We start from the raw sequence: 23,173 nt of genomic DNA on the forward strand, positions 1-23,173 counted from the left end.
TGGGATTCCCATTTTCATAAGGACATTCCAGTGCTTGACATGGTCAGTACAATCAAAGGCCTTTCTATAAAGCACATATTAACGTATTTCCGGTATTCTTTGGCTTTCCCAGTAATCCAGTGTGCATCAGCAGTAATGGTCTCATGTTCCTCAGCCTTTTCGAAAGCCAGTTTAAACATCTGGTACCTGTATCTCCCTTTCCATGTAGAGCTCTAATCTACTAACATGTGAAATTAAGGATATTGTATAACAGTTTGCACAGTCTATTAGATCTCCTTTCTTTAGTATTGGTGTATAGATTGACCTCTTTCAATCTGTTGGCTGTTATGTTGTTCTCCAGATTTGATGACATCATCCAGTACTATATCATCAATCAATCTATCCATGAGTTTTTCTTGATAAAATACAGGAGAGGTTTGCCACTGCCTTCTCATGCAGACTATGAAATGATGCCTTTGCCATTGTCACTAAAGTGATGATCTGACTCCAGCGCCTCGGTATCACTGCAGCCTGATATACGTTTATTATAATTTAATTTACTGTTAATATTGGCACCTTCAGTATTAATTATGCTTTATAGAATAAAATAAGCATCTGCAACTGCTGTTCTGTTACAAAACATTGACGAGGGAGAGAAACATGTAGGGGGCTCTATGCAGAGAAAGTATTTTTGTGAAGTGAAACGAGGCTCCCTTGCTCTATTCCTTTCTTGTTTCTTGTAAAAAGGAATATCTATTTTCTGTGCCCAAAACTTGGCAATTCTATACAGAGAACACCAAAAATGTTTCCCTTTGAGAATGGGGGACTTCTGCTTTGTAACAGCTTCTTCACTGTTTTTCTATCTCCACCAGTTTTCCATTATTTTAATTCCAACAGTCAGCCTACTACAGTATTTCACTTAGCATGTTCAGCCCTTTTTTAGGTTGTTTAGATTTGCCAACCCTTCCTGTCTTGCAGTAAAAAAATAAAAATAAAAAATATATAATTGAGGATGAGGTTGTTTTATAATTCTATAAAATTTGGTATTTTAACTATAGGTACTTCAAGAATTATTTTGCTTCTATGAGGGTAGATGGTAGCTGCTTCTTTTCTGGTATGTTTTATATAATCTTTCATTTGCAAATCACTCCAAAATAGATCCTAGAATTGCCCTAGGACAGCCTATTGAATTGTTTTCTTCTAATTTAAGAAAGTGTGATGTATATTCTAATATGTAGTCAGTCTATAAACTGGATATTCAGTTTAGATATATGGTATGTATCTTATATGAGAATATACTCTCATATGGAGGTGGGGGTGGTATCAGTATTCTGTTTAAAGGCAATGTGAAAAAAGATAGACTCTGTATTTTTTTTATCTCTCACACAAAACATTTTGGTCAGCTACCTCCTCCAAGGCAGAAGGACCTGCTGGCTGAAATTGTTCATATATAATTAATTCCAGAGCAAGGGTTTGCTTTCAAAATGTTTTAAAATAAGCCTGTTCTAAATCTGACGGCTATGCCTACCCCTAAGTTTGTCTCCATTCACCCTAATATTTTAAAAGTTACCTGCAAATTTACCCTTTTTTCTTCATTGCTGCCAAAAACAAACAAGATATGCTGCCCCTCAGAAGTTCTTTTACATTGTCAGTGCTGGGTAGCATAGATAACAAAAGAATAATCTTGAGTCAAGCACACATCTTGCTCAGCTAAACAATCCTTTTTCCATTTGAGAGTATAAAGAAAAATTGCAACAATACGTCAAACCAAAAGTTCAAATGTGCCTTTGCAGGAAAAAGCACCATGCATTGATGCAGTAACAGTGCAGTCAAGAATAAAATTACACATACCTAAGATTAGCAGGTCAAGCAGCACAGAGTTTTCCTTGTGCATTTTTAAATGCAAAACATTCCACCTGCTTTTCTTTTGAAGGCTACAGTTTTCAAAGAGTCCAGCTTCCTCACAAGAACCTTGTCCTAACAGTCAGGAACCACACTGAGACGAGGAATAGGTCTCTAGTGTTTTATTACTGCTACATTAGACAGAAAATCCTAACAAATTGAAGAAGCATGGGAAAAATCCAGACAGATAAACCCCCAAAGTCAAGGCGGGTCTGATCTGTGTCTCTTTGAATGGCTGCTTAACTCCTCAGTACTACGCATGCGTTTTCCCCCCTGGATAGGGGCCCCCTCCTGCTCACCATCAGTACTCATGACAACCTTTACAAAAAACAGCAGTAGTATATTTTCTGGGCATGATGCTGGAATGATCATGACACTGGCATGATGCGAAGGTAAAAATAGCCCTCCTTTTTTCTGTCTAAGCCATGTGATCTGCTGGCCAAAGAATAACTTCCATGGCCTTAGAGTCAGTGTATCAGAGTAGGTGGCCATAGCAGTGGAGCCAAGGGAGAGTGGAGAACATAGGAAGATGCTAGATTAATTCCACTATAGCCCCAATGGTGCTTAGTGTAAGTAAACTTACACGGAGTCTCCTGCAGTGTCAGCTTCACTCAATGGCTGTTGCCCAAGAACTGAAACAGCCATGTGAGTTATATGAAGTCTCTTCTACTGTGATCCTCACTCACCAGATGCTTTAGATGCTGTACTGGTATGAAGTTGGACTGCCAAAGCTCTGCTGCCCGCAGAGCCCTACTTCTGGAGTCCACCCAAAGACCTCTCTTAGAAAAGCTTCAAGGCAACAGAAGCAGAAAACAATGAAGGGTACTTAAGAGATTTGTTGTGAAGAATGGCCAAAGAGCAGAAACTGCCTCAGCCGTGGCTCTCAATTAGTAGGGTAAAGAAAACTTACTGATGAGTCCATGGCCATTTTGTACATCGGTGCCAACAGATTAAGCAGCTTTTCATTAGGTTATTCATTTCATCAGAGGAAGTAGAATTTCCCTGAATATGAATGTGATATTTGCATTGCACATTATATTAAACATTAACTAGTTTATGTTATGCCTATGTTTTCTTTTTTCTAAAATGCATTGTTTGTGTATGTGTGTGCATGTTCCTTCGATTCAGTGTTGACTTCTGGCAGTTGCCTGGACAAGTCCTTGCAGTTTTCTTGGCAAAATTTCAGAAGTGGTTTGCCATTGTCTTCTTCCCAGGGCTGAGAAAGAAATACTGGCCTAAGGTCACCCAGCTGGCTTCATCCCAAGGTGGGACTAGAATTCATAGTCTCCCAGTTTCTAGCCTGGTGCTTTAACCACTACACCAAACTGGCTCTCCTAAAATGCATACCCTGTACTTTTTCAAGGTTCCTAGCTCAGATTTTTGATAATTGTGTGATCAGAATGCGGATGATGAAATAGGGTCCTTGTTAAACTCAGAAGCATATTTACTGGTTATTTTTCCTCTGGTGTAAAAATGTTAATGAGAAGAATTAGATAGCAAAGTTTTGTTTCATAGCAAAATAATAATGAATATATTATAGTATATTTTGTGTATCAAGAAATGCACAATATATGGTACATACAACACCAAAAGTGGAGTTCTTATTCTTCTCTTTCTGTATGCATTCTGTTTTTTCCCTTGTGCCCATCCCCACGTATGGCCCAGATGTCTTCCACAGCATAGTTGTGGGTATGCTTTTCCAATCATCACAGTTCAAATTCATATAATCCAGTTTTCAGGAAGGAATCATGTTGTTTGAAGAGTGTGAGGTTCTTCAAAGAATTAATGTTCAAATCATAGAAATCATTTTAGAGTTGTATGTGTGTATGTATATGTGCCTGATGTAATTTTTAAATTTTAAATGCATGACAAGCTTCTGACAGATATATGTCTGGGTATTGCTTTGCCATTCTGGATCCCTTCCGGTTTGGGTTTCAGCTTAGGCACAGGGCAAAACCACTACTGGCAATTGTGCAGCTGGACTTGGATAGGTGGTGTGCCCCCCCCCCCCACCTTGTTCTGCTAGGTCTCTTGCTCTAGAATGACATACCCAAGATCAAGATAGTTTCTTCACTGATCTGATTTACAAGATCAGTGAAGATTGCTTTTCTGCAGAGCCTTTGGAGAGTAAAGTGGCACATAAGGCTGAGAGATCTTTACATGCTGTGTTGCATGTCATAGATACAAATTACAGTGTTTAATAAACTTTACCCTTTTGAGTTGTATAAAGAATACTGTGTGATTTTTAAACATACATATTCTTAAAAGACCAATAGTTTATTTATTAAGTCTTATTACTTATTGTTTGTCAATCTTGCAAAAATCAAATTCTTTTTTTTGATTCAACAGAGATGAAGTTTAATTGTGCAATATTGGCTCATATATAAATGCTGGCTTACAACAAGTCTTGCAAATTTTATGACTTTTTAAAAAAAATCTGATAATTTCTCTGATAAATTGTGGGAATACAGTAGAGGTACTGTATCTTGACTTCAGCAAAACATTTAACAGTGTATCCCATGACTTTCTGATTAGCAAATTAGTTAAGTTTGGACTACATGATAATTAAATTGATATATAGTTGAATTGAAAATCTTACTCAAACAGTGATCATCAACAGTTTCTTCATCAGACTGGAGGGAGATATTTAGTAGGTTGTCACAAGGTTTAGTCTTGGAGACTATAGTCTTCAACATTTTTAATAAATAACTTATAGAAGAGGTGGAAGGAATGCTTATCATATTTGTAGGCTGGGATAACTAATTGGCTGGGATAACTAATACCCTAGAAGACAGAAATAAAATTTGATAGGTTCAGAAATGAACCAGAATGATCAAGGAGCTAGAAACAAAGTACTGTGAAGAGAAATTGAAGGATATGGGAATTTTAGCCTTAAGAAGACTGAGTGGAGAGATGACAGCACTTTTCAAATACCTGAAAAGCTCTCATAGAAAGTATGCATCATTTCAGAGTGCAGAACAGAGTAACAGACCTAAATTACAGGAAGGCAGATTACCACTGAATGTTAGGGGGGAGGAATGCTCCTAACAGTAACAGCAATTCAGAAGTGGAATCAATTACCCGAAGAGATGCTAAGCTATCCCTCAGTAGTGGGATTAAACCAGAGCCAGAACAGCTAACTGTTGGGGATGCTTTGATTTGGTTTTTTGCATCAAATGGGGGTTGGACTTGATGGGCAAAATGTTGCCTTCCAACTCTAATACTTTGATTCTGTGATTTGTAGTTTCAGTTTTATTTAATAAAGAATCGAAAGAAACCCTTGATGGCCAAAGTAGCTGAAGAATACAGGTGTTTCAGTGATGCAAGTAAGTGCGCTTGATAAGACTAAAAGGCTGTTGCTTCAAGCTCACAACATCACAATAATAGCTTTCTTAGCTTGAATGGCCCAAATAAACCTGTCACAGTACTAGGTGTTGCAGTAATTAAACAGCTAATATATTTTTAGTTTTTCAGCTTTTATCTCTTTATGGAACTCTTCCACTTAAATAGAACTGTAATTTTAATCACAGTTATTATACCTTAGATCATAATTAAATTTGTACATTACAAATGCATCATGAAAAGAGAAATTAGCTTTGCATTAACAAAAATAAGGAGGGGAGGTTGTATTTGTCTCTGCATCTTAGTATATGCTTTCTGCCAAAGATAGCATGACCTATTTTATAACAATAGCAGAAGAAACAAGCTGATTTTGTTGTTGTTGTTGCTAACTCTCTTAAATTGGCCATGAACGCTGCCTACTTGTTCACTTGTAAGTATGTTTTTAAAATACCAACTGTATCTCTGAGGACTGAAGGGATATTTTCCACCTTTTCTTTCTGCATAGATAATTAGCACCATGGAGCCTCAGGTGTCAAATGGCCCTACATCCAATACAACCAATGGTCCTGCCAGCAACAGCCGAAATTGCCCTTCCCCTATGCAGACAGGGGCAGCTACAGATGACAGCAAAACCAACCTCATAGTCAACTATTTACCCCAGAACATGACCCAAGAAGAGTTCAGGAGCCTTTTTGGGAGCATTGGTGAAATAGAATCCTGCAAGCTTGTAAGAGATAAAATTACAGGTAAATTTATTTATTTATTTATTTGCTTGCTTGCTTGTTTCTGTTACTATATTCTCTTGTAAGATGGTTAAAAGTACATGCTACCAAATCATATTTTAGAACATAGAGATTTTGTGCCTACCATTCCTTATTATCCTTCTCTTATTTGTACAAACCTCAGTGATGTGATGTGTTGGATATCATATATGATTTAATATGTGGAAAAGGTGGAAGTGTGATCTGAAGGAACTTCTTGGGTCTATATGAAACTCTAGAGTTGAATGAAACTATAATATCCAGGTAAGCAGACAGGTAGTACAGTAACAGGTATATGATGGGAAAGTATACCTTCACTAGATACTGTGAACATTATATTGTGTAGGCTAGGTGGTGAATTTGTACCCCACAAAGCCAAAACTATATGGCCTTGATCTGAAGAAACAACTATAAAGTTGCAAACAGCAACTGACTTATCCAATGCTACCTAGTGAAGTCATGGTTTCATCTCATTTTTAAAAGATTAGCAGCATTTTAATATTTTTTTTCTTTTAATAGAGTAGGATTTGGATTCTCTTTTAAGTCATCTGGCTTCATTCTACTTATAATTGTTTTGCTTCAGATATTGTATAACTGAAAATGTGGATCCTTTGTGGATTGTCATAATTATGGATTATTGGATAAAGATGTAATATAGTCATTTCACTTTTCTTAGGTTTCATAAAAAGGTTACTCTGTTTAGTGTCACCTAGGTATAGATTGTTGAAGAGTTACGTTAATATGTTCATGTTGCCAAATTACCTGTAGCAGGAATGTACCCCAAAATTCTACAGACTTCATAAAACAGTTAGTAAATCTTATTTTTGCTCTTTTTTATTACTGTCATTTTTTTTACAGTAATCACAATTGACAATAGTAACATCTGTACTGAACCGGTGACATTTTTGTATCTAGAAAGCATAAAAGCTTCCTTAGGTAAGCAATTATAGAATTAATTATTTGGTGGGAGAGTCAGGAGAATGTCAGGTATCAGTCAAAATGCTGGTAAACTAGGATAGTTCGGAAAAGGTTTTTGTGAAAAGAAGGTGCTGTAGAGAAAGTTAAATTGTGTATAGATCTGGCTTGGTGAATATGAAAGCAATGACTATGGGAGGCAGAAATAATATTTGAAGGCACACTGTTGGAACTGAGAGCAAAGGTTAATCTGATGAATGCCAAAAGGAAGAAAGCAAAGAAATGAAGAGAAAGGGAAATACAATTTAGGATGGAAACTTTAAAAATGAAAGTTAGAAATGTGAAGTGCTTCTGAAATATGATATAGCCTGTATAAGAAGAAAGATGCAGATATGCCAAAGGAAAGACTAATTAAGGGAAACGTGATTGTGTAGATAAGAGGTATACGGGTAAAAAAAATCATGAAGTATAAACTGTGGACTAGAGAGCTGCATGTACAGAATTTCCATATGCACTGAGGCTTAAAGCTCTCTCACACAGACTCATTTCACAAACTCACACTTCACCCCAAGAAGGACTTCTGAAAATTATACCATTCATTCAGTAGTCAAGTGAAAAAAGCATAAAATGGTCCAAATTGTCCACAGCAATCTCTTAGTTCCCAGTTATAAAAACTAATTAAATATTTCTGGGGACATAAGGATATTTAAAGTTTGCTCAAATGAAGGAGGGACTCCAGCATCACCAGTGCTTGAAAAAGAGCATATAATTTTATTCATTTATTTGATTGATTGATTGATTTATGTGGCCATCAACATATTAAATTAATAAAAACTAATATTAACAAAAAAAAAATTAAAACCAACAATGGTTACCGAGGGTGAACCCAACAAAACAATATCCATGCTTTTATAAATCAGTTCAAAGTTGGTAGGAAAAACAAAGAAAGTCACCACTATATTAGTGTAAATAGTGGGGAGAGTTGTACTTTCAGACTTGCAAGATTCTGTCAGTGTAGCTTAACAATAAAGTAGAATTAGCTTATTTGGTTGTGATCCTTATCTGGTTTACACCAAAAGGTCGACATCGATCTTGCAAGTCTGAAAGTACAATTCTCCCCCCTGTTTCCTTTACAGCCTGAGAGACTAGGGAGGGTCTCTTCTGATCCTCCTTCCCTGCCCACTATCCAGCTGCAGGCTATGCTGTCTCTTATCTGACTGTTCCCTTGACAGTGTCTCTTTGCCTAGTCTCCCAAGGTCTTTCCCACATACCATTACAATGCCTTATATTGGGACCAGGAGGCATGCTTTCTCTGTTGCAGCACCTGCACTCTAGAAAGGTATCGCCCTGAGATCCATTTAGCTCCCACTCTGACCATGTTCCAGAATTCTTTAATTTCCCAAGCTTTCTTTCTCATTCCCTCACCTGATTTCGGTCTCCCTTTTCACTTCCCATTTTTGAGAAGGTGGGTATAAACAGCATCCATGGGGGTGTGAGAGCAAGAATATATGTTCTATATCTGGAAGGAGGAGTCCGTGTAAAAGGGAGAGGGACAGAGAGTCAGGTAATGATGAATATCTTCTTTTAAAGATGAGGTGTACTCTCTGAGAGGGGGATGGAAATTATGTTTTAAAAATCAGTTTTATACAGTGAATTACATAGTTAACCCTATTCATTTATTAATCTTATTGCATGGAGTTTATAAACAGTGATTTAAATGTTTATATTTTCCAGTTTGGCATAATTTTTTAAAGGAGTTGCTTATGGCCATGTCTACCTTTGGGGCCTAGATCTGTTCCCTCTTGGGATCCGATTTACCCACTTTTGGAGTGCCGTTTAGCATAATGAAAGTTGCACACCCCTGCTGTGCATAGTGCTATGGCTCAGTTTGTTCTTACACTTGAAAAGGATATCTGAAATGTCAAGATTGTAATTGGTACTTTGCAGGAAGAAACTGCCTTTTATTGTCAGACTACAGGTCCATCAAACTCACTGCTGCCTGCGTTGGCTAACAACAGCTTCAGGAGCTTCATATAGTGTTGTTTTCTTAAGCTGTACCTAGAGATGCCAGTGACTGTATATGGGACCTCTCCCATACAGTACATGTGTGAGCCACAATAAATATGAAACATGCCAAGTAGAAGCTGTTAATTTATGTAACTTAAAGATTTATTTGTTTACTTAACAAACTTATATAGCTGCCCATCTACCAGAAGGAACTCTGGATGGGGAACAGGATAAACACATAGTACACTAAAAACAAACAAAAAAAACCCATTGCTTTTCTTGACAATGAGCTGCCCAAAGCGTTTTGGTTATTGGTGTCATGAGTAAGGATGGCAAGCAGGGGGCTCCCACCCAGACTGTCAAGCGCATGCGTAGCACTGAGGAACTGTTCAGCCATTCAAAGAGACACAGATCGGGACCACCTTATCCTTTGGGGTTTATATGGCTGGGTTTTTCCCACGCTTCCTCAGTTTGTTAGGATTCTTGTTAAGTACTAGTAATAAATATTAGAGACCAAGTCATTGTCTCAGTGTGTTTCCTGGTAGTCAGGACAATTGGAACTCATTGGGCCAATGCATCTAGGTAACCAAGAGCTTCTAAAAAACCAAGGTAAGGTTGCAGTTGATGTATAGTATAAGTCAGCAGGCAGTGGGCTACAATTCTATACAGTTTGAAAAAGTCAGACTCTGGGAAAATTGGCAACGCTTTCATTGGCAGAGGTTTGAACTTGTCATGAACCATTGATTCAGCCAAATATTGGAGATTTCTGGGCGGGGAGAAGGACAGAAGTTCTTCCAGCAGTCAAGTATACTGTCAGATAACATGCTGTTCTTTTTTATATTTTTTTCCTTTTTTGCTTCTTATTATAAAGTACAGTGCAACTTGACTACTGCATGCTTTAAAATTAGAACATGAGATGTCCCAAGAACAATGATAAATGATCACTTACTGTCATTTTCATTGGAATGTAACACTCCAGTTTTTAAAGTATGAAGCTGCTAAATTATACCTCCATACATTGTACTAACATACAGTATAAAAAGTGCATTTGGCCACTTAGTTCAATAGTGACAACATATCTCAGTGAAAGAATTGCTCTTTTTATAAGCCTCTCATGATTTTTTTTTTAATACCACAAAGTTCCTATGAAATGGGAGAGGGAAAATGGGAGAATTCACACCAAACCCGAATATTAGGACTGTTGTTGTTGTTTATTCGTTTAGTCGCTTCCGACTCTTCGTGACTTCATGGACCAGCCCACGCCAGAGCTTCCTGTCGGTCGTCAACACCCCCAGCTCCCCCAGGGACGAGTCCGTCACCTCTAGAATATCATCCATCCATCTTGCCCTTGGTCGGCCCCTCTTCCTTTTGCCTTCCACTCTCCCTAGCATCAGCATCTTCTCCAGGGTGTCCTGTCTTCTCATTATGTGGCCAAAGTATTTCAGTTTGGCCTTTAATATCATTCCCTCACATGAGCAGTCTGGCTTTATTTCCTGGAGGATGGACTGGTTTGATCTTCTTGCAGTCCAAGGCACTCTCAGAATTTTCCTCCAACACCACAGTTCAAAAGCATCGATCTTCCTTCGCTCAGCCTTCCTTATGGTCCAGCTCTCGCAGCCATATGTTACTACGGGGAACACCATTGCTTTAACTATGCGGGCCTTTGTTGTCAGTGTGATGTCTCTGCTCTTAACTATTTTATCGAGATTTGTCATTGCTCTTCTCCCAAGGATTACGCGTCTTCTGATTTCCTGACTGCAGTCAGCATCTGCAGTAATCTTTGCACCTAGGAATACAAAGTCTTTCACTGCTTCTACATTTTCTCCCTCTATTTGCCAGTTATCAATCAAGCTGGTTGCCATAATCTTGGTTTTTTTGAGGTTTAGCTGCAAGCCAGCTTTTGCACTTTCTTCTTTCACCTTCATCATAAGGCTCCTCAGTTCCTCTTCGCTTTCAGCCATCAACATGGTATCATCTGCATATCTGAGATTGTTAATGTTTCCTCCAGAGATTTTAACTCCAGCCTTGGATTCCTCAAGCCCAGCTTGTCGCATGATGTGTTCTGCATACAAGTTGAATAGGTAGGGTGAGAGTATACAGCCCTGCCGTACTCCTTTCCCAATCTTAAACCAGTCTGTTGTTCCGTGGTCTGTTCTTACTGTTGCTACTTGGTCATTATACAAATTCTTCAGGAGGCATACAAGATGACTTGGTATCCCCATACCACTAAGAACTTGCCACAATTTGTTATGGTCCACACAGTCAAAGGCTTTAGAATAGTCAATAAAACAGCAATAGATGTTTTTCTGAAACTCCCTGGCCTTTTCCATTATCCAGCAGATATTGGCAATTTGGTCCCTAGTTCCTCTGCCTTTTCTAAACCCAGCTTGTATATCTGGCAATTCTCGCTCCATGAACTGCTGAAGTCTACCTTGCAGGATCTTGAGCATTACCTTACTGGCATGTGAAATGAGTGCCACTGTTCGATAGTTTGAACATTCTTTAGTGTTCCCCTTCTTTGGTATGGGGATATAAGTTGATTTTTTCCAATCTGATGGCCATTCTTGTGTTTTCCAAATTTGCTGGCATATAGCATGCATTACCTTGACAGCATCATCTTGCAAGATTTTGAACAGTTCAGCTGGGATGCCGTCGTCTCCTGCTGCCTTATTAGCAATGCTTCTTAAGGCCCACTCAACCTCATTCTTCAGGATGTCTGGCTCTAGCTCACTGACCACACCGTCAAAGCTATCCCCGATATTGTTATCCTTCCTATACAGGTCTTCCGTATATTCTTGCCACCTTTTCTTGATCTCTTCTTCTTCTGTCAGGTCCTTGCCATCTTTGTTTTTGATCATACCCATTTTGGCCTGGAATTTACCTCCGATGTTTCTAATTTTCTGGAAGAGGTCTCTTGTCTTGTCCTTCCTATTCTATTGTCTTCTTCCACTTCCGCGCATTGCTTGTTTAAAAATAATTCCTTATCTCTTCTGGCTAACCTCTGGAATTTTGCATTTAATTGGGCATATCTCCCCCTATCACTGTTGCCTTTTGCTTTCCTTCTTTCTTGGGCTACTTCTAGTGTCTCAGCAGACAGCCATTTGCCTTCTTGGTTTTCTCTTTCTTTGGGATGTATTTTGTTGCCGACTCCTGAACAATGTTGCGAACTTCTGTCCATAGTTCTTCCGGGACCCTATCTACTAAGTCCAGTCCCTTAAATCTATTCTTCACCTCCACTGCATATTCCTTAGGAATATTAGTGAGCTCATATCTAGCTGATCTGTGGGTCTTCCCTAATCTCTTTAGTCTGATCCTAAATTGTGCAAGAAGAAGTTCGTGATCTGAACTACAGTCAGCTCCAGGTCTTGTTTTTACCGACAACTGTATAGATGTCCGCCACCTTTGGCTAGAAAGGATGTAGTCAATATGATTTTGGTGTTGTCCATCTGGTGAAGTCCATGTATAAAGCCATCTCTTAGGTTGTTGGAAGAGTGTTTGTTATGCAGAGTGAATTGTCTTGGCAAAATTCTATCAGCCTATGTCCTGCTTTGTTTTGTTCTCCCAGGCCATACTTACCTGTAATTCCAGGTGTCATTTGACTGCCCACCTTAGCATTCCAGTCTCCTGTGATGAAAATAACATCTCTTTTAAGTGTGTTGTCCAGTAGGTGCTGCAGATCCTCATAGAACTGCTCTACTTCAGCTTCTTCAGCATTTGTGGTTGGGGCGTATATTTGGATCACTGTGATGTTAGATGGCTTGCCCTGAATTCGAATTGAGATCATTCTGTCGTTTTTTGGATTGTATCCAAGCACTGCTTTAGCCACTTGACTATTAATTATGAAGGCTACTCCATATCTTCTGTGGTCCTCTTGTCCACAGTAGTAGATCTGGTGGTCATTTGATGTGAAGTGGCCCATTCCAGTCCATTTCAGTTCACTGACTCCCAAAATGTCTATCTTTAATCTTGACATCTCACCAATAACCACATCCAATTTGCCCTGGCTCATAGATCTTACATTCCAGGTTCCAATGGTGTGTTGATCCTTAGAACATCGGATTCGCCGTTCACCACCAGCACCGTCGGCCGCTAGCCGTCCTTTCGGCTTTGAGCTAGCTGCGTCATCATGTCTGGGGCTAGTTGAACTCATCCTCTGTTCCTCCCCAGTAGCATTTTGACCATCTTCCGACCTGGGGGTCTCATCTTCCGATGGTATACCGACATATCTCTGGTTGTACTAATCCATTTAGTTTTCACAGCAAGAATACTGGGGTGGGTTGCCATTACCTTCCCCAGGGATCGCATTTAGTCTGACCTCTCTGTCATGACCTTCCCGTCTTGGGTGGCCCTTCACGGTTTAGCTCATGGCATCATTGAGGTGCTCAAGCTCCAGCACCACGACAAGGTAACGATCCTTTGCTGAAGTCCATTTTATTTAGAAACTTTGAAAAGTAGATAGAAAATGCTGATGCTGTACATCAGACAAATTGTAGTTATGGTAGAGGATCTGTAACATAACAAAATGTCTTAATTTCAGAATATAGGATAAAGAAAAAAAGTTAAGACAGTAGAAAGATATTTTGCTTCATTTTGCAGGAATGTTTAATAAAACTAGAAGTTCTAGTTGTAAAGTGTTTTTATTAAATTCTTCATTTACACTACCTAATTAATACTAGCATTTCAAATTAACAGTGAAACTAGTCCCGGCTGCATCATTTCATAGCTACAGTGTATTTTCTCCAATAATATAGTTGTGGATTTAATCAGCTGTTCCCTCAAAACAAAAACAAAAAAATAAAATTCTAGCTAAGGAATTACCTGGAACAGAGAAGTAGCAATGTTTGAAGAAGGCATCAGAATTCTAAATTACAGTCTGGAACCAATGACTTTAAAAGTAAATTATTTTTAAAGTTATTTTTCTATATTGATATGAATTTGTATTTCATAGTCAATGAGTCTAGCAGGATCTGAATTTGCTTACTATTAAAGCAGCCATGAAGGTATGTGTAACTCTTTGACCAATGGTGAACTATTGAGGATACTGGCAACTATAGTTCAGTAACACCCAGGGAGCCAAATTTGTCCATATAGAAGTTAGGTTTTTAATGAAAATGAATTACATACATTTCTATACACTTAGAAGAAATATATTGCTTGTTCAGATCAGTGTTTCATAATGCTTCTGTGTGAAAGGTCTGAAGCTGCCAAGGCTGGAAGTAAAAACCAGTCCTTCTGGTCCTTAAATATACTTCTCAAATGTAGAAACTTTGTCTCCAACTGGCCCCAGGAGCAAGGGAACCCTTTCAGAAATGGAAGATAAGGGCATGTAGAAGAATGACCCATGTGATATTTTCTCTCAGTTGCCCATAGGAATTCTGAGGATTGCAGATTCCTCTGCAAGTATATAGAGAGCTTCAGGTAAGGAAAGACTGTTCTAGGCAAGTAAACTTTTCAGATTGTTCTATTTAATATATTAATAAATTATTACTTAGATAGCCTAGATTGTAATGACAATGTATTATTCAGGAATATTTTCAAAATACACTAAAAAGAGTACTAAAGAAATCACTCCAGATTGGGTGAATTTGTCAAAAGATAGACTGAAAAAGTTAATTCCAGTACAAATTGGACTCAGAACAGCTTTGCTGGGCTCAGAACAGCTTTGGCTGAAGTAAAGATCTTGGGATCATAGAGATAAGATCAATGAAAGTATTTATTCAGATATGCTGTACTAGGTAAAAAAGAACAAATTCCATGTTTAATGTTATTAGGAGATAGAAAATAACTTCTATCACCTGTACGAGAGAGGTGCTGTTCTGTCAAGTGTCAAGGCAGTGGTCAGGTGCTCAGACAATTGGTTCTTTTAGATCCAGAGACAATGATTACACCAGTGAGTAAGGAGACTAAGCTTTATTATTAATTCAAGCAAACAAATTTAAACAGAAACACAATTTAGGCAGATTAAACAGAAGCACAAGAAAACATAACATGAAAAGCATAACATACCAAGCCAGATGATACCCAATCTCTCATCAGCTGTCAGAAGCTCCCAGCAAATATACCCCAGGGTGGCTTGATTTCCAGAGTACTCAGCCCTAAGCCTGTGCAGAACCTTCCCAAGCCAATTTTGCACACAGCACCCGGTACCAGGGTCTGTGGCTGAGCTCCCAACTCAAGAGGCAATCCTAAAGTTTTTATCCAAATCTCATGAACCTGTTTCCATGATACCAAGACTGCGGATCTGACCTTGACTGGATAGTTCCCAGGGTCTGGGCACCTGTTTATGACATAATTCAAGAGCCTGGGAAGCTATACAAATAAGCTAGTGCTAACATAAATAATCTTGGGGTTTTCTTTTCTCTCCCCCACTTTTCAGGCAAGAGTAAAAAACAAGCAGGTTAGACATAGCTTAAAATGAACTCTAAACTTGTATAATTTTCTTAATATGAAGGAGAAATCAAAAAGATGTCACTTCAACTCCTTGAAATATAATGGTCTTCTGCATTGCCACTACAGGTGCAGCTATTGAAATCCCAAGCAGAAAAGGTGCTTTGGAGAGTTTATGGGGAGGCTTTCTGTTCCTGGTGTCACCTTCCAGAAGAAGCCATGCCTTTTCCTGGACTCATACATATTTGAATTAATGAAGCAAGAACAAGATGCAACTCAAACACTTATTTTCTTGGGACCACACAGCTGCCAAACAAGTTCAGAATAAGGTGCAGCTTCTTTAGCAAAGTGCTGACAAATGCAGCAAGCATGCCTTTCAGAAGCACCTTTTCTGCTTTGAATCTGAATAGCTGCATATTAGTCCTTGTACTAATGTAAGTTGTAGTCATAATTGGAATGTTATGTACAGGTCTGATTGCTTTATATTTGATCTTAAAGGTTTATGTTCCACATTTTGACTTAGGGTATACATTAAAATCACCTTACATAAAATTTGTTTTACATAAAATAAAAGCATGATAAATGGATATTTACAGCTTTCCATTTAGTTCTAGCATAAGCCTTTGTCCTAAATCCTGTAAATTTATACTTCTTGTCTTACATAGCCTGTATCTTGCAGTTAGGACCCTTGCTATTGCTACTGATTATGAAGATTTGTGTGAACGTCTTCAGTGGCAGTGTTTGTCAGAATAGCTGGTTAGAAATATAAATAAAAGTAGAAATGATTAAGTATTAATAATGCAAAAAGGGAAACATAATTAAAAATAAAATAATTGTTGAATTGGAAATCCTATTTTTTTTCATAAAAATATACAACTTCTTGTTAACATCACACATGATTTCTGAGGCCTGGAAAATAGCTAATCTTATCCTGATATTTTAAAAGGGATTGGGGGTGATAAAGGAAACTGTAGTTCCTTTACCTTAACATCTGTTCTTGGCAAAGTGGTAGAACATATTACTAAAGAGAAAATAAGCAAACACATAGTAGAATGAGCTTTGCTGAAAAGGAACAAACAGCTGCTGCAAAGTTACTCTTGTCCCATTGACAAGGTAGACAAGGATGACCAACAGATACTGTATATTTGGGCTTTGAAAAAGCCTGAGACAAAGTCTATCACCAAAGGCTCCTGAACAAACTCACCTGTATTTGGGTAATAGGACAGGTCGTTAAAAAAAAAATCATGAAAATTGCAGCTGGTTAAAAAGAAAACAGCAGCAATAAACAATCAGTTCTCACACTGGGGAGATGTGCATATTGTGTTCCTCCAGGGAGTAGTGTTGGGATTGGTGCTTTTTAAAATGGATATAAATTATTTGTAGTTAGGACTGAGCAGTGCAGTATACAGTTTGCCAATGATACCAAAGTGTTCAGGGTGGTAAAATTAAAAAGGGATTGTGTAGTGCTCCAAAAGGTTAATGTTAAACTGGCTGAATGGGTTTCAAAAGGCCAATTGCAAAAAAGCATAATGTGCAGCATGCTGGCACAAAACATTCGAACTTCAGCTGAATGGGATCTGAACTGACAGTGATGATTGGGATGGGATCTTGGCATTACAGAGATAATTTGATTAAAGTGTTGAGCCAATTTGGAGCTCCTGTAAAAAGGAAGAATTCTTAGAATTTTTGGTGGGGGGGAAGTGCAATATAATACAAGGCCCTTAAACAAATCTGTGGTGAGGCCATACTTGCAGTTTCACCATAGATTTGTTTAAGGGCATTATATTGCACTTGTTTCCCTAATAATTCCAATAATTTTTCCTTGCGCTATTATGTACAGTTCTGTTCACTTCTCCTTAAGGACATTGTGGAACTAGAAAAAGTACAGAAAAGACAATTAGAAGGCTGGAGCAGCACTTCTGCAAAGAAAGACAAAGCTCTATAGCTTGGAACAAAGGTAGATAAGAGGAAACATGATGGAGATATATCAAATTCTTTTCTCATGATGTTAGAACTTAAGGTGATCCATTGAAACTAAATGCAGCAAAATTCAGGTTTGACAGGAAGTTCATTTAGTTAAACTCTAGAATTCTTTGGCAGCATCTGTGGTGATGGCAGCCAATTTAGATGGTTTTTACAGGAGGCTGGACAGGATCATGGAGAATCAGTGGCTACTAATGCTGTTTACTACCTCCTGAATCATAAACAGCATGCCTTAAATACCCATTTCTGGGAAGCAATGTAGGAAAGGGACTACCATTTTCTAGACTGGGCTTGTGAGCTTACCAAATGAATTGCCATTTGGTGAAACAGAATGGGGCACTGGGAGTTGTTTTAATGCTGGTTTTATGGTTCTTTTGTGCTTTATTTTCTCCTTGTGAGCTACTCGGGGTTATTATGTATAAGTTAGGTGGCTATATGAGCTTTTTAAAATAAATAATATAAGTAAATCAAAACTTGGATTAGATGGGCCTATAGCCTTACTTGAGAGCCAGTTCAGTGATAAAGGCACCAGGCAAGAAACTAGGGGACCATGAATTCTAGTCCTGTCTTAGGCATGAAGCCAGTTGGGTGACTTTGGGTCCTATTCTCTTAGCCCTAGGAAGAAGGCAATGGCAAACCCAAAATTGCTGCCAAGAAAATTGCATGGACTCATTATTGTAGTTGTCAGGAGTCCAGACTAACTCAAAACACTGGGGCACGGTGGAGGCCTTATGTATTTAATTAATATATTTTTAAGCCATCTCAGTCAACCAGCACTACTGTTCTGGTAGTTATAAAAATGCAAAAGTCATTGATCCATATAACCCCACTGTAAAATGCAATCCACATCAAACTTCCTTCCATTTCTGAGTCCCCATAGTACTTTTTTCCCAAATACAATTGCTACTCTGTGACTATTTGCAAATGCAGGAGCTTTCCTCTATGTTTACAATAATATCTAGTGCCTCTCGCCAGTGCATTGTGCTCCAGTGCATTGTGCTCCAGAAAAGGAGGTGCAGTTAGAAAGACCTTGTGTTTTTTTCATTGGGGTCGCAGCATGAGTATGTCCCACCATAACACTGCAGTTGCAGTAGAGCCAGAAAGCTGCCTTTTTATTCAGATAGATTTTTTTAAAGATAACTACTTGAGAGCCAGTTTAGTGTAATGATTAAAGTGCTGGGCTAGAAACCAGGAAACTGAGTTCTGGTTCTCCCTTGGGCATGGAAACCAGGTGGGTAACTGGGCTAGTCACTCTCTCAAGAAAACCCATCACACAGGGCTGTTGTTGTGGAGTAAATATGAGAAGGAAACACTACTATGCCACCATGAGTTGTACCAAAAAAAGACAGTATATAAATCTAATTAATACTCTGGTTTCTTTTCAGACCGATGAATCTAATAAATGCACCACTCTACAGTAAGCAGAAATGCACATTGCTTTATGCAGGCAGTAAAACCTGTAGGCTTAGTAATGTTACTGAAGTACTTTAGTAACTACTTTTCAAATTATCATGGCTGTGTTTGTTTCTGGAGTTCCAGCATATAGATGTACACCTCTACTGGAATGGAAGTTTGTAGAATTTTGTAATTATTTACTACTGCTCATTTGTTTTGGTACAGATAAAATATAACCTTAGAAGGAAAAGCAACTGTGGATTTCTTTCCTGCAGATTCTCTCCCCCCCACCCCATGTTAAAGAAAATGATGCAAAACAGCGTTTAGCTGTAAATCCATTCCCACCATTGTAATAATGTTACAGTGTTCAGGGTTGCTAAGTTCAGGCAAACCTAATTTGAAAGTGCAAGAAAATTTATGTCACTGAAAAGGCTACTGTAAAAGTAGGTTGGGAAAAGCAGTATAAAGTGTGAAACAGTGCAGGTGAATGCTTTGGAAGAATGCATTGTGTACGGTACCACTGAACCATTTATCACAATACAGGAATAAAACACTAGTGTGCATTCCCCTGGAGAAGATAGGCAGGAAGGAGGGCATGCAGAATTTTACAATTCTTATTATTTCAAATGCAGCTCATTTAGAAATTTTGTCTAAGTGTTCTTTCAGTATTACTGTTAGCTTAACTTTTACATTTGTTCTGAGTTTTGAGTAAGACTACACACACACACACACACACATACACGTATATACAAATATAAATTTCAAAAGGAATCATTGCAGCTCTCATTAATTTCATCAAAAACAATTCTCATTAAGTTCATACAATATTTCTGGTAGTGCTTCAGGGATTATTCTGTATCTTTCTACTGAAAGAAGCCCAAAGTTGTGTTTGTTAACCTGTTCCTTTTCAAACTTCCTCAGTTTTGGAAGTTAGTTTTTGGTCCTCCTCTCCGCCACAAAGAGAAAGGTGAACCAAAAGTATTAATAAGCAGGTAAGATTTCATTTAATAGCAGCAATTTGAGGGAAGCAGCAGTGTTTATTTTTTTGCATATTCCTCTTAATGCTTAGCTTTTTGAACTGCCAACATATAATACTAGGCTAATGACATATTTTAAGAGCTTTGATAGATTTGGGGCATGTTTCACTAACTGGAACTTATTTTGTCCTACAAGTATTTGTTCTTTTCCAGCAGAAAGTAGATCTGGTTACACATCTTTTTCCTTCCAAACTAATTGCAAGCTGCAATAATTACTTGTTGCTTCATCTTTTTCTAATATATATTTTCTGTCCTTTGTTTTTTTTCAGTCAGCTTGGACTATTACTCTCATTTGCTTACAACTTCCATTTCTTGGCTTATTTCCTTTTGGCTCTTTCTTTACTTAAATTGAAGTATCTATCCCACTCAGAATATTGCTGATAGTTTTGTCTTTTTGAGAGTCTGATGTTGTTTTTCTCTGCAGTATAACAATACACTCTATGGAGAATTTTAAGACATAAATGGAAAAAGTGATCATTCAGTGAACACTAACTGACCTTGTTTCCCTGGCAACTCCCATAGAGTCATTGGACTGTTATTCATTCTTTATTTTTCTTTTTTCTTTTTCTTTTTTTAAGAAAGTAGTGTGACTTGATGTAACTGAGGGGGAAAGTGATTAAAAGCTTCTTTTTGTTGAACAGATGGTTATTTTTAACAATACCTTCTCAGGGATAGGTAGAACATCGAAATTTAAATTACAGATCCATCACACATCAGATGTGTGCTCTCTTGCCCAGTTTTGTAAACAAGACTTGCATTTATTAATATAATCCAAAATTACAGTCATTCACTCTATCTTGGAAGTAATTAAGTTACATACCTGGTGCATTTAAAAAAGCAATCAGAGATGTTACAGACACACTTCTACTTCTCCTGGGGAAAATGTTTGTAAATGTTCAGTGATATAGTATTGGTTTAGCTAAGTCTTGATTCATAGAGAATTGTGAACCATGACACCTGTTGGTCACAAATATTCTGGCAAGTTTGAGCATCTACAGATTTCATCCTTCCCTGTTAGGGCAAACCTGGATATTATGCTAAATGTATTTTAAGCTTTTAATGTAAAGGTAGTTTCTAAACAGAATTTACTGTTGGAGTGTGTGGATGTGGATCTAGACTGCAACGCATAGGGGTTTAACCCTTCCTCCTTCTGCCCCCACAGCTCCAATTTACGTTGGGAAGGAAGTTCCCATTGGTGCCATGGAACCTTCCCACCTGAGTCAAATTGCAACCACAAGGTAGGGGGATTTTTATAAAAACCATAGCAGTGGGGAGGAAAGATCCCTGCACATGCTACTTGATTGATTTTTATCCCCTATGGCTGGTGGCAATTGCTGTTTAGAACTACACTTACACTAAGACATGTGCAATGTAAAACTAATCAAAGATGTTTCTGACTATCAGTAAGAGAAGCCAGGAATATGACTACAGTTGTATGTATGTCACAAGTTCTTAAAACAGACTTTAAGTCTTGCAGGGTTGGACTGTTTTTGTTATCAGAAGTCATCATTATAAAATAAGAAAGAAGGAATGCAACCCAAATGGCATTCCTGACTATACTGAGAACTGACAGTTGAAAAAATTAATTCATCTATTATCTGGCACCCCAATCCTATATTTTTAAAAGCATTTTAAACAAGTGTTCCAATTAGAAAATGTCTTTGGCTTTTATACACCCATCTTTTCATCTCCTGTTGTGTATCTGGCAGATGAGTAGCAGAATCTCCTATGTGCATTTGCACACAATAATCTCTAACTAGAATAAATAAATATTTATTTTCAGTTCAGGTTTCAGTAATTTGCTCCCTCCCATTTGTACTAAGAATGTTTAGGGAATATAGCTATAACTGCAATATTCAGATGCATGTAAGAAAATACAATTGCAAAAAATATATAATGTGCAGAGAAAAAGAAATTTGCAAGGAATATAGTCAAAGAGAGAAAGGAGTGGTTAAGATTAGAAGAAGCAAAGAAAACAAAGCATTTGAATGAAAATAAAAAATTGTTTTGGAAGTGGGTGAAAAGGACTAAACAAATTCCCTAAGCAGAGGAAATGGAATTAAAAGAAAGGTGGTGACATTATTTGGGATAAAAATGAAGTGAGAATGCTAGAAGAGGTATTTTAAAGATTTGTACAGAAATTATGGTGCTATATTAGTAAACAAGAAAAAAATAATGAAAAGGAAGTGACAAATGTGAAAATATTGAAATGGTGAGGCTGCAGATATACATGGTGTCACAGAAGAATGTTTAAATATGTCTGCTTATGGAGTAGCTGCATGACTTGTATCTGTATCTGTGCCTCACAATTGGAAGAATACTATTTACTCTCTGATACAAAGAGAAAAGTAACAAGAATGTCAAAATTACCGTGGGATTAACCTGTTAAGTGTGCCTGGAATCTGCAGAATTCAGATTGAAGGGGAGGTAACAATGAGCAAAATCTGAGTTGAGAATTTATGCTGGGTAGAGTAGGTAGATCAGATTTTTGTTCTTCAAAGGGTCACTGAAAAATGTATAGAGTGAGAAAGAAAGTTTGTTGTACATTTGTTGATTTAGAGAAAACATTGTCAAATAACTTGGCTTGAATTCTGAAAGGGATCTACATGAGTGTAAAGTTTAAAGGCTGATTGCTGAATGTGGTAATTGTGATATATAATGGAGCTTGCATGAGAATAAATGGTTTGCTTTGCAAACAGTTCAACACTGAACACAAAGACAAGGATGTGTAATGTTTGAGTGCACCCCTTGAGTGTTTAATGTAATTATAGGGAAATATATCAGAAATTCTTCTGCTGGAGACAGAGGTATGTTGGCCAGAAACATGAATGTGTGTGTACTTCTGTATACAGTCAGTGCTGGTATTGTTAGATGACAATCTGAATGATTTTCAGCAAATGTTAGATTATATAATGCCATGAGGGGTATGCATCTGAAAATAAATGTATCAAAACCAAGACTGTTTTGTTTGACAGAAAAAATAGAATGAATGATTGCATCTTATACATAAATAGCAGGTAGATGAATGTGTGTACCTTGGTAGAATGTTTACTAAAGATAGGAAAATGAACAGAAAAAAATAGAATGTGCAAATGCTAGTATGTGTATGTGATTAGGATTCATAAGGCCACCTCAAATGGAGTTGCAACTCTAGACAGCTTTTAAGTAATAATTAGGATTAAAATAGCTATAAAAAAGAAAAAAAGTAATAAGTGACAGTAAATTTATAAAACACATCAGGAAGAATTACATTAAGAACCCATTATAGAACATACATAGAGAAGCAGATCACAAGCCAACCCATTTGGATGTTATGTTTCATTAGAATCAAAACCTGTCATGATTTGATGGTTCCATTTCAGCCAAAGCAAAGTTTAGAAGAATCCCAGAGTGATCTTACAGGGCAAGTAGAACAGGATGATGCTTGCCGTGCCCACTGACCCTACTGCTCTAGATGGCCTGTGT

The 23,173-nt window shown here is 37.7% G+C and overlaps 1 protein-coding gene across 3 annotated transcripts in view; it reads left to right on the plus strand.

Annotated features, from left to right (window-relative positions):
- Window positions 1–23,173, plus strand: part of ELAVL4 (ELAV like RNA binding protein 4) — a 97,158-nt gene that overhangs the window by 26,036 nt on the left and 47,949 nt on the right. For all 3 annotated transcript variants that reach the window (XM_063297910.1, XM_063297912.1, XM_063297911.1), the window contains exon 2: window positions 5,729–5,969. In XM_063297910.1, coding sequence (XP_063153980.1) covers window positions 5,729–5,969 — 241 coding nt within the window. The remainder of the gene's footprint in view (window positions 1–5,728; window positions 5,970–23,173) is intronic.

The sequence above is a fragment of the Candoia aspera genome, chromosome 3, assembly GCF_035149785.1.
Source record: "Candoia aspera isolate rCanAsp1 chromosome 3, rCanAsp1.hap2, whole genome shotgun sequence".
NCBI classification, from domain to species: Eukaryota; Metazoa; Chordata; class Lepidosauria; order Squamata; family Boidae; genus Candoia; species Candoia aspera.